The 12,717-nt window shown below is 42.6% G+C and overlaps 1 protein-coding gene across 1 annotated transcript in view; it reads left to right on the forward strand.

Moving 5' to 3' along the window:
- Positions 1 to 9,954, forward strand: part of LONP2 (lon peptidase 2, peroxisomal) — a 40,124-nt gene extending 30,170 nt beyond the window's left edge. The window contains exons 12-15 of the mRNA XM_087940661.1: positions 268 to 410; positions 2,835 to 3,042; positions 4,447 to 4,637; positions 8,059 to 9,954. Of these exons, the coding sequence (XP_087796787.1) occupies positions 268 to 410; positions 2,835 to 3,042; positions 4,447 to 4,637; positions 8,059 to 8,280 (764 nt within the window). The 3' untranslated portion in view covers positions 8,281 to 9,954. The remainder of the gene's footprint in view (positions 1 to 267; positions 411 to 2,834; positions 3,043 to 4,446; positions 4,638 to 8,058) is intronic.
- Positions 9,955 to 12,717: the final 2,763 nt, after the last annotated feature.

Below are 12,717 nucleotides of genomic sequence, written 5' to 3' on the forward strand. Positions count from 1 at the left end.
AGATTGGGGATGGGTTCTGTCCCTTTAAGAGGTGTTCATATAAGGCAGCCGTTATAGAGGGTGTGTTCTCTCTCCTTGTGTCCGGTATTCATTGCGGAGTTCTCCATGTAGAGTTAGAAAGAAAGTTTGCTTGTACGTTATTTTGCCTACCGTGTATCTCTGTGTGCTATGTTTTGCTTCTGGTTTGTCTCATAACGGTTTGTCATGCTGCAAACGCTCTGACAAAAATGAACAATGCTTTTTTTTTTCCTTTTAATTATCTTCCAGATTGGAAAGAACACAACGCAGAAGAGCCAAAACCGGAAACCCTCCATGATGCCTCCAACCTAGCTCTGCCCCCTGAGATGCCCATTTTAATTGACTTCCATGCCTTGAAGGACATCCTGGGCCCGCCGATGTATGAACTGGAGGTACGACTTCTTCTTGGTTTTCTTCTGTTGCTCTGCTTGGTTGGCTTGTGCGGCTTGTGCAAATCGGCTGTTGCTCGGTTGGTAGGAAAGTCTTTGCAAAGGTGAGATCCTCCCGCTCCCTAGACTCTCAAGCTTTTGAAAGCTCATGCAAGTCAGACAGCTGGCCTTGGGGGCAAACCCCAAAGTGTGTCTGTCTTGATCGGGGAGCTTCACAAAACAAAACAAAAGTGCGAAGAAGAGCAACTCAGACGATGAAAGGCCCGGAGACATAAAACCCTGGGAAGAACGGCTGCAGGATTTGGGTTTGGCTAGAGAAAAATGTCATGTCATCCCCTTTTGAGAAAAGTCAGCGGTTAAGCAGGATTCAAGTTCATAACTGTTTCCTAGCTTAACAACTGCAGTGATTTAGCTATACAATTTGGGATGGACACCCTTTGAATGGTGTGGGAGTAGGAATGGATTTCCAGAGGAAAAATATTTGCAGACTGCAGGAACCATTTGCGCTGTTCAGGTGACCCTGAGGACTCAGATAAACCTCCAAGTGGCCTCAGCGGCCCTCTAAAAGGATGCAAACGACCAGCTGTCTGCAAGGAGTATCAATGCTTCCGTTCCCCCACCATCCAGTCAGAGCTGAAGAAGCTTCTTGGATGAGAAGGGAAACGTCTTCAAAAAAAGAAAAAAAACCCCAAGAAGACCAGTTGCCTCCTGAAAAAAGCATCTTTGGGGACAACTGCAGTGATACATACGAACTACTTGTCACGTGTCTACCTGTGATAGCTGCATTAAAATATAGGTCTCAGGTTAGAAGGGATCCAGTGGCTTTGGAACCCCGGATTAAATCTTCAAGAAATATATAAGCATTCTGGACCAGTGGAGAGTTGAAAGCAGCTCCAGATGGTCACCATCTGAGTGTGGCCATTAGCCAATATCACTAGGTAGCAGCCTCAAACAATATGTGCTGAAACAGCTTCCTTGGCCTTACTTAACTGCCATAGATTTTTTTTTTTCTTTTGTGGGGTCCCGGTGGAAAACATTCTTCCTTGGTTCCATTTGTTTGTCTTTCCTCCAGCTTTCTCTGTGGGCCTCTCGTTCTTTCTTTCTTTTTTTTTTCCTCCTTCTCCTTGGCTCAGAGAGTTTTCACCTCTGACCTCCCCTCCGCCATCAATAGCGAGCAGGAAATCTAGACCTCGCCTGTCAGCACTTGGCCGGAGGAAGAGAAACCGAAAACCTAAATTAATGGAATCAATTAGCCTTCTGGAAGGGGAAGAAGATTCCCCCCCCCCCTCTCCAAATGAAATATTTTTAAAACGAATACCTTAGGCCAGTAAGCTCACAAGCGCTGGTGCTCTGCACAGCTCCCGCGAAAGGAGATTAGAATCAAAATGTAGGGAAAGGAAGGGAGTCGAATTCTGAAATAAAAGCTTCGGGAGGGGAATCGATTTGAAATAACTGTTTTGCAAAGGTATTGCAGATACAAGAGCGCACAATAGATACAAACTCAAGGTAAACCGCACCAAACTTGATTGCAGGAAACACGACTTTAACGACAGAGGGGTCAATGTCTACCTGACTCTGTGGTTCCTTCCCCAAACCCGCAAAAACTTTAACCTTAGACTGTCTACTATTGACCTCACCCCATTCCTAAGAGGTCTGTAAGGGCGGGCATAAGTGCACCAACCTGCCTACTGTCTCTTCCCCCCCACTGACTTTGCTTGTCAGAAGGTGGCAAAATGAATTTTCATCAGGATGGTCGCAAGTTTGAAATACGGAGATAAGTCACTTTTTCAGTGCTGTTGTAACTTCGAATTGTTACTAAACAGTTGTAAGTTGAGGACTATCTGTACTATACATTGATGGCCTGTAATATCGTTAAGAACAAGTGAGTTATATTCTGCCTAGCCTGGCCCACCCAACGGTGAAAAAGCTGTATCTGGTTAGTCGTGTGCCAAAGCAAATATCAATAGCCCTTAGACTTATATACTGCTTTACAGTGCTTTTACAGTCCCCTCTAAGAGGTTTGCAGAGTCAGCCTCTTGCCCGCAACAATCCGGGGCCTTATTTTACCCACCTCGGAAGGATGGAAGGCTGAGTCAACCTGGAGCTGATGAGAATTGAACTGCTGGCAGTGGGCAGAGTTTGCCAGCAATAGCACTTAAGACTTATATACCGCATTACTGCATTCAACCATTGTGGAAGGAAGGAAGGGGAAGGGAAGGGAAGGGCAATAGCTCTTAGACTTATATACCGCTTCACAGTGTTTTACAGCCCTCTCTAAGTGGTTTGCAGAGTCAACAATCCCTCAACAGTCTGGGTCCTCATAGCTTAGCATTTCAGGTTTTGGCCCCTTCCATACCCAAGAATTTCACGCAGAGGCAGGTCAGATAAAGGATGCCTTGTGAACGGCTTGCCTCTCCTTTCTGCCAGGTGTCCGTGCGGCTGAATCAACCAGGCGTAGCGATCGGCTTGGCCTGGACGCCATTAGGGGGAGAGATCATGTTTGTGGAAGCCAGTCGGATGGATGGGGAAGGCCAGTTGACCCTCACCGGGCAGTTGGGGGACATCATGAAGGAGTCGGCCCACCTCGCCATTAGCTGGCTGCGGAGCAACGCAAAGAGATACCAGCTGACCAACGGTAGAGGAGGCTGCTACCAACCCGATGTTTCCTTTTAGCGGGGGTCTCGCTACAGATCTGTAGACCGGCTCAGCAATCACACTTTCTGTGTTTGAGATGCAGTCTCACCAATGGTGGGAGAAGGTTGCGGCTTACCTGGGCAAGATAAGTGACAAATAAATTTAATAACAACAACAGCAATAATAATTACTCAGAACTGTCTATATATTCAGATGCTATCCTAATAGCTCTTAGGTCCTTGGTTAGGAACTTTTAAGTTTTTACTACTACTTACTACTACTACTACTACTACTACTACTACTTATTATTATTATTATTATTATTATTATTATTATTATTATTATTATTATTATTATTATTATTAAGAACTGTATATATCATCAGATGCTGCCTTAATAGTTCTTAGGTCCTTGGTTAGGACTTGAACTGTTAAATAATAATAACAATAATAACAATAATAACAATAATAACAATAATAACAATAATAATAATAATATTATAAGTTGTTGTTGTTATTATTATTATTATTATTATTATTATTATTATTATTATGGAAGATACTTGGTTGATACTTAGGATGCTGGCAGAACCCGTATCAACCATCAGCGTCAGTCAATAATATTTGTGATACATTTTTAAATGTTCAGTTGACTGAGTTTCATGTTTAATGAATAAAAGTATAATAATAATGATGATAATAGTAATAATTTAATAGTAATTTAAATATTCATTTGACTTTCGTGTTTAATGAAATAGAAGTATAATAGTAATAATGACTTGATAGGTCGTCAAAAATGCCAAACCGAGTCTGAACATCTGGCTGACTGTGTGATGATCAATAACAACAGCAAAAGCAATGATAATATCTTGCCCATTTTAACGTATGTATTGCTTCGTTGCTTGACTGTTTTAATTTCTATACTTTAGCTTTATCCGATTGTAAGCTGCCTAGAATCACATGACAGCTAAACGAAAGGCAAATAAGTTTAATAAACCAATGAGAAATAAACCGTGGTGCTTTTGAAGAGTAAAGAAGATGTTCATTTAGTTTTTAGTGAGGGTTCATTCGGCATGCATCATCACAGCAGAAAGACACTTAACTTCCTTCTGCCATTAATCTAATCTAATCTCCATCGAGTGCCGGTTAATTTTTTTCCCCCTAAAGGCTAGAAGTGTGTATGTTGACGCAGGTGTTTTTCACCCCCTACCAATCTTCCTCCCCACCCCCTTCCAATCCCTTCCTTTGCTGGTACTCCTCCTGCTTTCAAAATACAGGTTTTCTTCCAAAATGGAAACATGTTAGGAATTCAAGGCTTCCAGCGCCCGGGGTGGGTTTCTTTTATTTATTTTTAGAACAAAGACCGGCCTAGCACCAATCTGCAAATCCCTTTCTCTTTCTTAAAGCTTCTGGAAGTTTTGATCTCCTTGACAACACAGACATCCATCTGCACTTCCCAGCTGGAGCTGTCACAAAAGATGGACCATCTGCAGGCGTTACCATAGTAACCTGCCTTGCCTCCCTCTTCAGTGGGCGGCTGGTGCGTTCAGATGTAGCCATGACTGGGGAAATTACGCTAAGAGGGCTTGTACTTCCAGTAAGTATTGTTTTTAGAGATCATGATGGTTAATAATGCTTTTAACCTGCCCCCGGATCACCTCCGATTTTTCCCTTCCTTTATTCTAAGGCACCCTATCCCAGGCAAGTTTCATTTCCTAGAGAGCTTTCTGAAATCTTGCCTTATTAGATCTCTGCTTCGCAGGGCTGGGCCTCATCCTGCAGACTAGATTTTTGTGCAGCTCCTTTGCATTAAGGTAAGCAATGGCGAGATTAGGTAAGAACAGGTGACGGCCATTCCTTGCAACTGGATAGGGTTTAACATCAGATGACTGGCAGCAATGGTGACATCAGTACTCTGAGCTCAGGGGCCTCTGAAGGAAGGACTCCCTGTCTCCGTTCCAACCTTGATGGCCCTAGAAATGTTCTCATTCTTGAGAGGCATTGTGGTTGAACATCGGGTAAGCGTTTGATTAAAATGGATCTCCTTTCAGAATGAGAATGGATGGTGTTTAGTGCAAACCTGGAAGGGGCGATAGAAAAATATCAAGGAGGTTTTTTTTTTTTTTTAAAAAAAGAGGTGTCTGGCATATGGTTTGTATCTTTATCGAGATAGAGAACTCTTGGCATGAGTATGGATTACAGCAATGCAGCAGTAACTTGCAGCAGGTAGATAAGACAGGTAGATAATTACTTCTTTCCTGTTTCCCTCTTAAATCTATCTATCTATCTATCTATCTATCTATCTATCTATCTATCTATCTATCTATCTATGTAGATGATAGATAATCATCTATATCAGAGGTCTCCAAACTTGGCAACTTTAAGACTCGTGGAAAATTCTGCGAGTTGAAGTCCACAGGTCTTAAAAGTTGCCGAGTTTGGGAACCCCGATCTATATCTATCTACATCATCATCATCTGTCTATCTAACTACCTATCATCTATCTATCATTTATGTATCTATCATCTATATCATCTATATATCACGTATCAATCTATTATCTATCTATCTATCTATCTATCTATCTATCTATCTATCTATCTATCTATCTATCTATCTATCATCTATCATCGCTTATCTATTATCTATTAACCAAATTTAGCCAGCCATAAACCATCCCCTCCTATACAACCTGTGACTGATAAAGCTGAAGAGAGCCAACCGGCTCTCAACCAGTAATGGGCCATTTAATCACTGGCTTTCCTTAGCATATTAAGGCATAAACTTGTTAGTTTTGGCTTTCCCTACCCCATCAACTGAAGTCCATTGTAATTCATTCAAACATGGCTTAGCACAGTAATAGAATACAGTGAATGTGTTTGCAAAGCTAGAGGTGGTGGCTTCCACTGGCTTAATTTGCTCGCTGATGATTTCTGCCTCTCTAAAATTCACACTTCTTACCAGAACTTTTATTATCGAAGGACAAGCAGAGCAGCCTTCCTTTAACCTTCCCCCTAATCCAGTACCTTGAAATTGTTCCATGCAAAAGGACTCTTACAGTTCAGGGTTAGCGGCTGTGCTTCGCATTCCAAAAACTTCACACTCAGTTTGTGGCCTCGCTGTTTAAACAGATAAAGATATCGGTGCAGGCAATGCTGGAGGATTTAACTAGAATAAGTAGCTTGTTTGCTGTAGAAAGATCTGGATAGGGTGTGTAGCATCTTCCCAGGTCCTTAATGAACACAGCAAAGAGGTCATTCCTTGTAAATTAACTGCAGGTTCATCTCAGGATTGAAAGTTTTATAAAATAAGGGTGGTGGTGTTTAAAATCCTGGCATTTCTCAAGGAAACGGATGGAAGATTTCCCTGACCCTCCAGAATTATATTCTTCAGCATTGGGACCCACTACAATTATCTCCATCCTATCAGCTAAGCCCCATGTACGATTTGAAATGTGTGTTATTTCGTAGATTGATGTGTGTTCCTTGAAATGGTCACTTTGTGTGAGATAGGTGGCTAAACCTAAATGAGCCTCCGTGGCGCAGTGGTTAGAGTGCAGTACTGCAGGCTACTTCTGCTGACTGCCAGCTGACTGCAATCTGGCAGTTTGAATCCCACCAGGCTCAAGGTTGACTCAGCCTTCCATCCTTCCAAGGTGGGTAAAACGAGGACCGAGATTTATTGTTGGGGCAAGAAGCTGACTTTGTAAAAATGCTTAGAGGCCCTTCCTTCCTTCCTTCCTTCCTTCCTTCCTTCCTTCCTTCCTTCCTTCCTTCTTTCCTTCTTCAAAATCTTCCTTTTCTTCCCACAAATTTCCTTCCTTCCTTCCTTCCTTCCTTCCTTCTCAAAATCTTCCTTCCTTCCTTTTCTTCCCACAAACTTCCTTCCTTCCTTCCTTCCTTCTTTCCTTCTCAAAATCTTCCTTTCTTCCAAAACTTCCTTCCTTCCTTCCTTCCTTCCTTCCTTCCTTCCTTCCTTCCTTCTCAAAATCTTCCTTTCCTTCCTTTTCTTCCAACAACCCTTCCTTCCTTCCTTCCTTCCTTCCTTCCTTCCTTCCTTCCTTCCTTCCTTCTTCCTTCCTTCCTTCCTTCCTTCCTTCCTTCCTTCCTTCCTGATCAAACTAGTTTGCTAACGGACCCAACCAACGGGTTGCCAAAACTCGGAAGAGTTGTGCGAGGATGTGCAGGACAAAAGGGCACCGAAGGGATCTGTCTCTTGTATTTATATCCCCAGCTATTGAAACACACACACAAAAAAGAGTTGCTGGAGTTCCTTTGTGATGCATCCTAATTTTCCTTCCATAAAAACTGTTTATCAGAAGTTCTTGGATTCCTCCCTCCCCCTTTGTTGGCTTCCCCTCGTGCCTCTGGCTTGAAGGCACAGTAGGAGGCTGCCGTGCCTGTTTCTTTCTCTGGAGCCAGAATAAGGTTGCAGCTGCTCTCCTGAACCTAGTTTGCAATTCAGCTAACAGAAGAGAATTACCCAGATTGGGAAGGCCATGTGCCTCCTCCGGACACAAGTCCCCAAATGGCTCCTTTCTTGCTTGAAAGTCCTCTGCTTTCTCCCTCTCTTTCACTCTTCCTCCCTCCTCTCTCTTTCTCTCCCTCTCTCTCTCTCCTTCTGTTTCTCTCTCTCCTCCCTCTTTCTTTCCCTCCCTCCTTCCCTTTCTCTCCCTCTCTCCTTCCATCCCTCTTTCTTTCCCTCCGTCTTTCTCCCTCCCTCTTTCTCTCCCTCCTTCCCTCCCTCCCTTTCTCTCCTCCCTTTTTCTCCCTCCCTTCCTTTCTTTCCCTCCATCCGTCTTTCTCCCTCTCTCTCTCCCTCCCTTCCTCTTTCTCTCCCTCCTCTCTCTCCCTTTCTTTCCTTCCCTTTCTCTCCCTCCCTCTTTCTCTTTCTCCCCTCCCTTTCTCTCCCTCCCTCCCTCTCTCCCCTCCCTCCCTCTCATTCTCTCTCTTCCCTCCCTCTCCTCTCCCTCCCTCCCTCCCTCCCTCTCGTTCTGATTCTCCCTGTCTTCTTCCTAGGTCGGCGGAATAAAAGACAAAGTTTTGGCTGTCCACAGAGCTGGCCTGAAGAGCGTCATCATTCCTCAAAGGAATGAAAAAGACCTTGAAGAAATCCCCGCCAACGTTCGGCAGGACCTCAATTTTGTAATGGCCAGCACCCTGGATGACGTCCTCAATTCAGCTTTCGATGGGGGTTTTTCCACCCAGGCCCGGCTCAATCACTTGAACAGCAAACTCTAAGCGAGTGGACGAAGTTGGCCGAAAGAACGAACGATAAAGCCGAGATTTACCTAGTGGCCTGTAAACGCAAGCCTTACGTCAAAGGGGGCAAGAACAGACTCCCTGACATTAGTTGTTTATTTTTAAAAAAGAAAAGGAATATTTTTAAGGGAACAATGATGATTCTTGCTGCTGCTTCTGATTGGCTACCTACTCTGCATTGGGCGGGGGGGATAGTAGCTCTGCAGAGATAGATCTTAATGATGGTTATATTTCCCAATGCTATTAGGAGATAGATTTACACACGGACGGCATAGCGGTAACCAAGCACGTGAGCCTTCCAGGGTAGCTTTTTTTCTTCCTCCTGTTAAATTCAAGTGAATGAACATAAGAGATTTTTTTTTTAATTTTTTTGCTGGACTGTCAGAGTTCTAGTCAAATGACTGTTGTTGCCGGGCAGAGCTTTCTCCTTTCCTGTAAAAGAAGAAGAATTGCAAGCATAATCTTGAGAGGCATCCCTCCTTCCAGCTCTGGTGTTAGTGCAGAGAAAATATACACTTAAGTCTGAAGGTGCAAAAAAAAAAAAAGGGACTGGCCAATGCCAAACATCCTGGATTAGACAGTGGCCCGTGAGGCCACCAGGAAGCACTAAATTCTTTGCAATGATATCTGAAGGGAGTTCTTTGCTCCTGCCGTAGCTGCTGCTCCTAAACTCTTGAAAATTAATAATGATGGTGAGCAAAGACGCCATTGGTTTCTTTCAGGTGAATGGTGTGATTGAATGCTTCGTTGAAAAATTTAATTTTGTCAGCCTATACCACGCCGAAGCTGTATCATTTAAGTTCAGGTGCATTAGGACGTAGCAAAAAACAACTTCCTTTGCACGATCGTTGAAAAGATTCCCTTGCAGGACTGGCCGCACATCGCACAACAGTGCATAGAGAGAGAGAGACAGAACGTTTAGCTCCCCAGACACCCGAGTGTTTTGTTTATAACATTCAGCTATTGTGAAACGTTGGCTGGTTGATAAGAGGCATCCATGAAGACAAGTTATTTTTCCTGAACTGGCAGCTTGTTCTGTGAACGCAAAAGGCAACACGGAGTAAAAACTCTTCTTTGTAATCCACAAGCAAAATGTATTCTTGAATCTTACGAGCAGATGAACTCTTCCAATGTGAACGTCGGATTTTGACCTAATTTTATTTAATAAGTGTTTTTTTTCCCCCCATGGAGAAAATCTATATAGCTGGTGAAAGTTGACTTTGGCTTGATGGCACTTTGTCCTTTTTTTTTTTTTTTTAACACACACTTTCTGAGGATGCATGGATTACTTTTTGCAAGATTTTGATACATTTTTAGGATGCTTTAAGATGCAGTAGATGTGTGGCAAACCTAGCCCAAGCCTAGTAGTATAAAACAGGTTCATAAATTATAATACACTATTACATGTTATTAAGAACCGTCTCCAGGGGGGACCAACTCACTGGACCTCCTCCTGCGAAGCACTAATCAGACGAACACAACTGGGCAACAGACACTGGGCAAAGGGTTCTCTATACAGTAATTAGCTTAAATCAGATCTTGTCCCAACACTCGAAATTACTTCCCGACTGCAAATCTAAGCAACTTTACAGGGCAATCTTGCAAGGCTGTAGGTCACTGTTCAAATAAAGCAAAGCAGAAACAGAAATAACACTACAGTTAATTATATCATTAACTCTGTGTATAGCCAGAATGAGCGTAGAATTGCATGTATTCCTCGAATTGCATGCCCTACAATCAGTCTGCTTTTAACTGCTGGATCATTTTCCACTGTATTTTATTTATTGCTCTTTCAGCTGTTGGGACTCCATGCTAGTCCTGCAAGTCTATTCTGGTCACAAACAGCCTTCCAGTATCATTACCTCTTCACATCATTTGAGTTACTTGATCAATGCTAGATTCAAGTGGTACCGGTTGGGTCAGTATGTGTGTGTGTGTGTGAACCATTTGGCGCACCCTTTATTTTGTCAATATATCAACACCTACAGAAAAATGTGCTGGCTTGCAAAATAAGACATATTTAAAGAGGCCAGCTGCTATTCATTTTCACCCACTCTCCAAAGTCAAAATGGTCCAAAACCTTTGCACCAAAAAAACAACAACCCCAAACCAGCTGCCCAGGATTTTTAAAGACTCGAATGCAGAAGGATTTTTATTATTATTATTAAAATGAATTTGAGGATTCATTTGAGAGCCAGCTGAAGTCCGCAGTACTTACATGGAAATAAAAAGATTCTGAATTTGAATGTCTGGGGAGATTCTCAGTCATCCAGGTCATGATTGTCCCAAAGATGGCTTTTTTCAAAAAGCAACTGGACTTACTTTCTTTTTCCTTGAAGACGTTTTGCTTCTCATCCAAGAAGCTTCGAAATGTCTCCAAGGAAAAAGAAAATCCAGGGGCCTCTTGAAAAAAGGAACTTTTGAGACACCCTGGATCTGAGCAAGATTGGGATTTAGGACATAGCCTTAAATGAGGAGTCTGTTATAGGCTAACCATTCTATCATCTCCATATTGCTGTATAATCTATACAACTATTAGCTCATGACACAACTCTTTTACCATTTTCTATTCCAATCAAAACAGGCTTCTCCTTTTTATGAAAAAGCATGACCTCTAACAAAACGTCGTAGCTTTGAGAACTACTGATTTTTTTTTAATTTGAATTTCTGCTCTGATACCCTCAAGACCAGCATTTCTCAACTTTAGCTGTTTTTAAGATGTTGTAGACTTTTTAATTCCCAGCTGGCTAGAGCATTCAGTCCATTTTGCTGGAGTTTTCCTTGGAAAAGAATTCCAGAATTCAGTTTTTTTGCTGTGCCGGCTGCATTGTTATTTCAGGCTGTTTTAAAGCACCTCTTATTTTAGACGTGGACAGCTTCCTATTGTTTGCCCTAGTCTTAAATTTCCTTTTTATCGGATGTTAGAGAAGAAACATCTTAAATACAGCAGGAACTTATCTCTCAGACAATATCACTCCCGATACCTATTTTATCTCCTCTGCCTTTTCTGACATTATTCTTAAATCCTACTTTGCTGGTGTCTGTTTAGAGTAGTTCTTCCTGCTCTTAACAGTGGCCTGATCAACAGATTTCCACCTCCCTTTAATCCTGCAGTGCAAATCTCTTGGGAATTTATATCCTCCCACTGTCACAGCTAAGGAATGCAACCTTTTGTCCTCCTACTAGCCAGTCTGATGACATCTGAGAAAATCTGAAAATACATCTTGGGCTGTGCTGGAACAGGAAGCTTATCTTTCCACAACATTTTCCTTGTGAAAGGAAGTGACTTGGGAAACACGTTGAAGGGGAACGCTGGGAGGTTGGGGGCCATTTTCACGCTCCCAACTGCACAGTAACGCTTCCTTGGCAAATATAGGCAATCCTCGATTTACGACTACGATTGAGCCCAGAATTTCTGCCGCTGAGGCACTTGTTTGAATGAGTTTTGTTTTAAGGCCTTTCTTGCCACAGTTGTTAAGTGAATCACTGCAATTGTTAAGTTAGTAACCCGGTTGTTAAGTGAATCTGGCTTCCCCATTGACTGGGCTTGCAACTGTCATAAATATGAGTCTGTTGCCAAGCACCTGAATTTCGTTTATGTGTTCCATGCAGATGCTGCAATGGTCACGTGATTTCACGCCAACTGAAATAATTGCCCCAAGGTCACCAACGTATGATCGAATGGGAGAGAGAAAGATGTGGAGTATTGGCATCCTCGTGGAGGAAAAGTTGCAGAGTACTGATATATTGAGGTGTGAAGACAATGAGCTTGTCAGCTGCAAAACTGATAACCTAGGTTCGAGACCCGAGCTCCATACAACAGGGTGAGCTCCTGTTCCTCGCTCCAGCTCCTGCCCACCTAGCAGTTTGAAAGCATGCAAATGCAAGTAGATAAATAGGTACCATTGCAATGGGAAAATAACAGCATTCTGTGCGCCTCGGTGTATAGTCATGCCAGCCACAAAATGTCTTCGAATGGCTTTCTTGGCTAAGAAACAGATGAGCACCACTCCCTAGAGTCAGATATGACTAGACAGAGGAACCTTTACTTTTACACTTATGTACTAAAATATTCTTTATTGGCCGGGTGTGATTAGACACACATGGAATTTGTTTCTGGTGCGTAAGCTCTCAAGTGTACATACAAACAACAAATATACCAATAGATGGTAACAGGAAAGATGAGAAGGATAATAGTAATACATGCCTACTACACGGGTAAATATCCATGTAGGTTTCTGTTCACTAGGTCTCTGGAGATCTGTGAAAAATAAGTTGTGTGGAAAGAAGAGGGTCTTTGTTCAGAAAGGCTTCGTTTCGGATCTCACTGATGTGTTGGTTATACTTGCATACTAGATGAACCCATAGCAACTTCTTTTTAACTAAGAGTTACGAGTTTGAAGGTAAATGATGCCA

Source organism: Pseudonaja textilis, chromosome 11 (assembly GCF_049901715.1).
Source record: "Pseudonaja textilis isolate UNSWEBS1 chromosome 11, rPseTex1.2, whole genome shotgun sequence".
In the NCBI taxonomy this organism is placed as follows: Eukaryota; Metazoa; Chordata; class Lepidosauria; order Squamata; family Elapidae; genus Pseudonaja; species Pseudonaja textilis.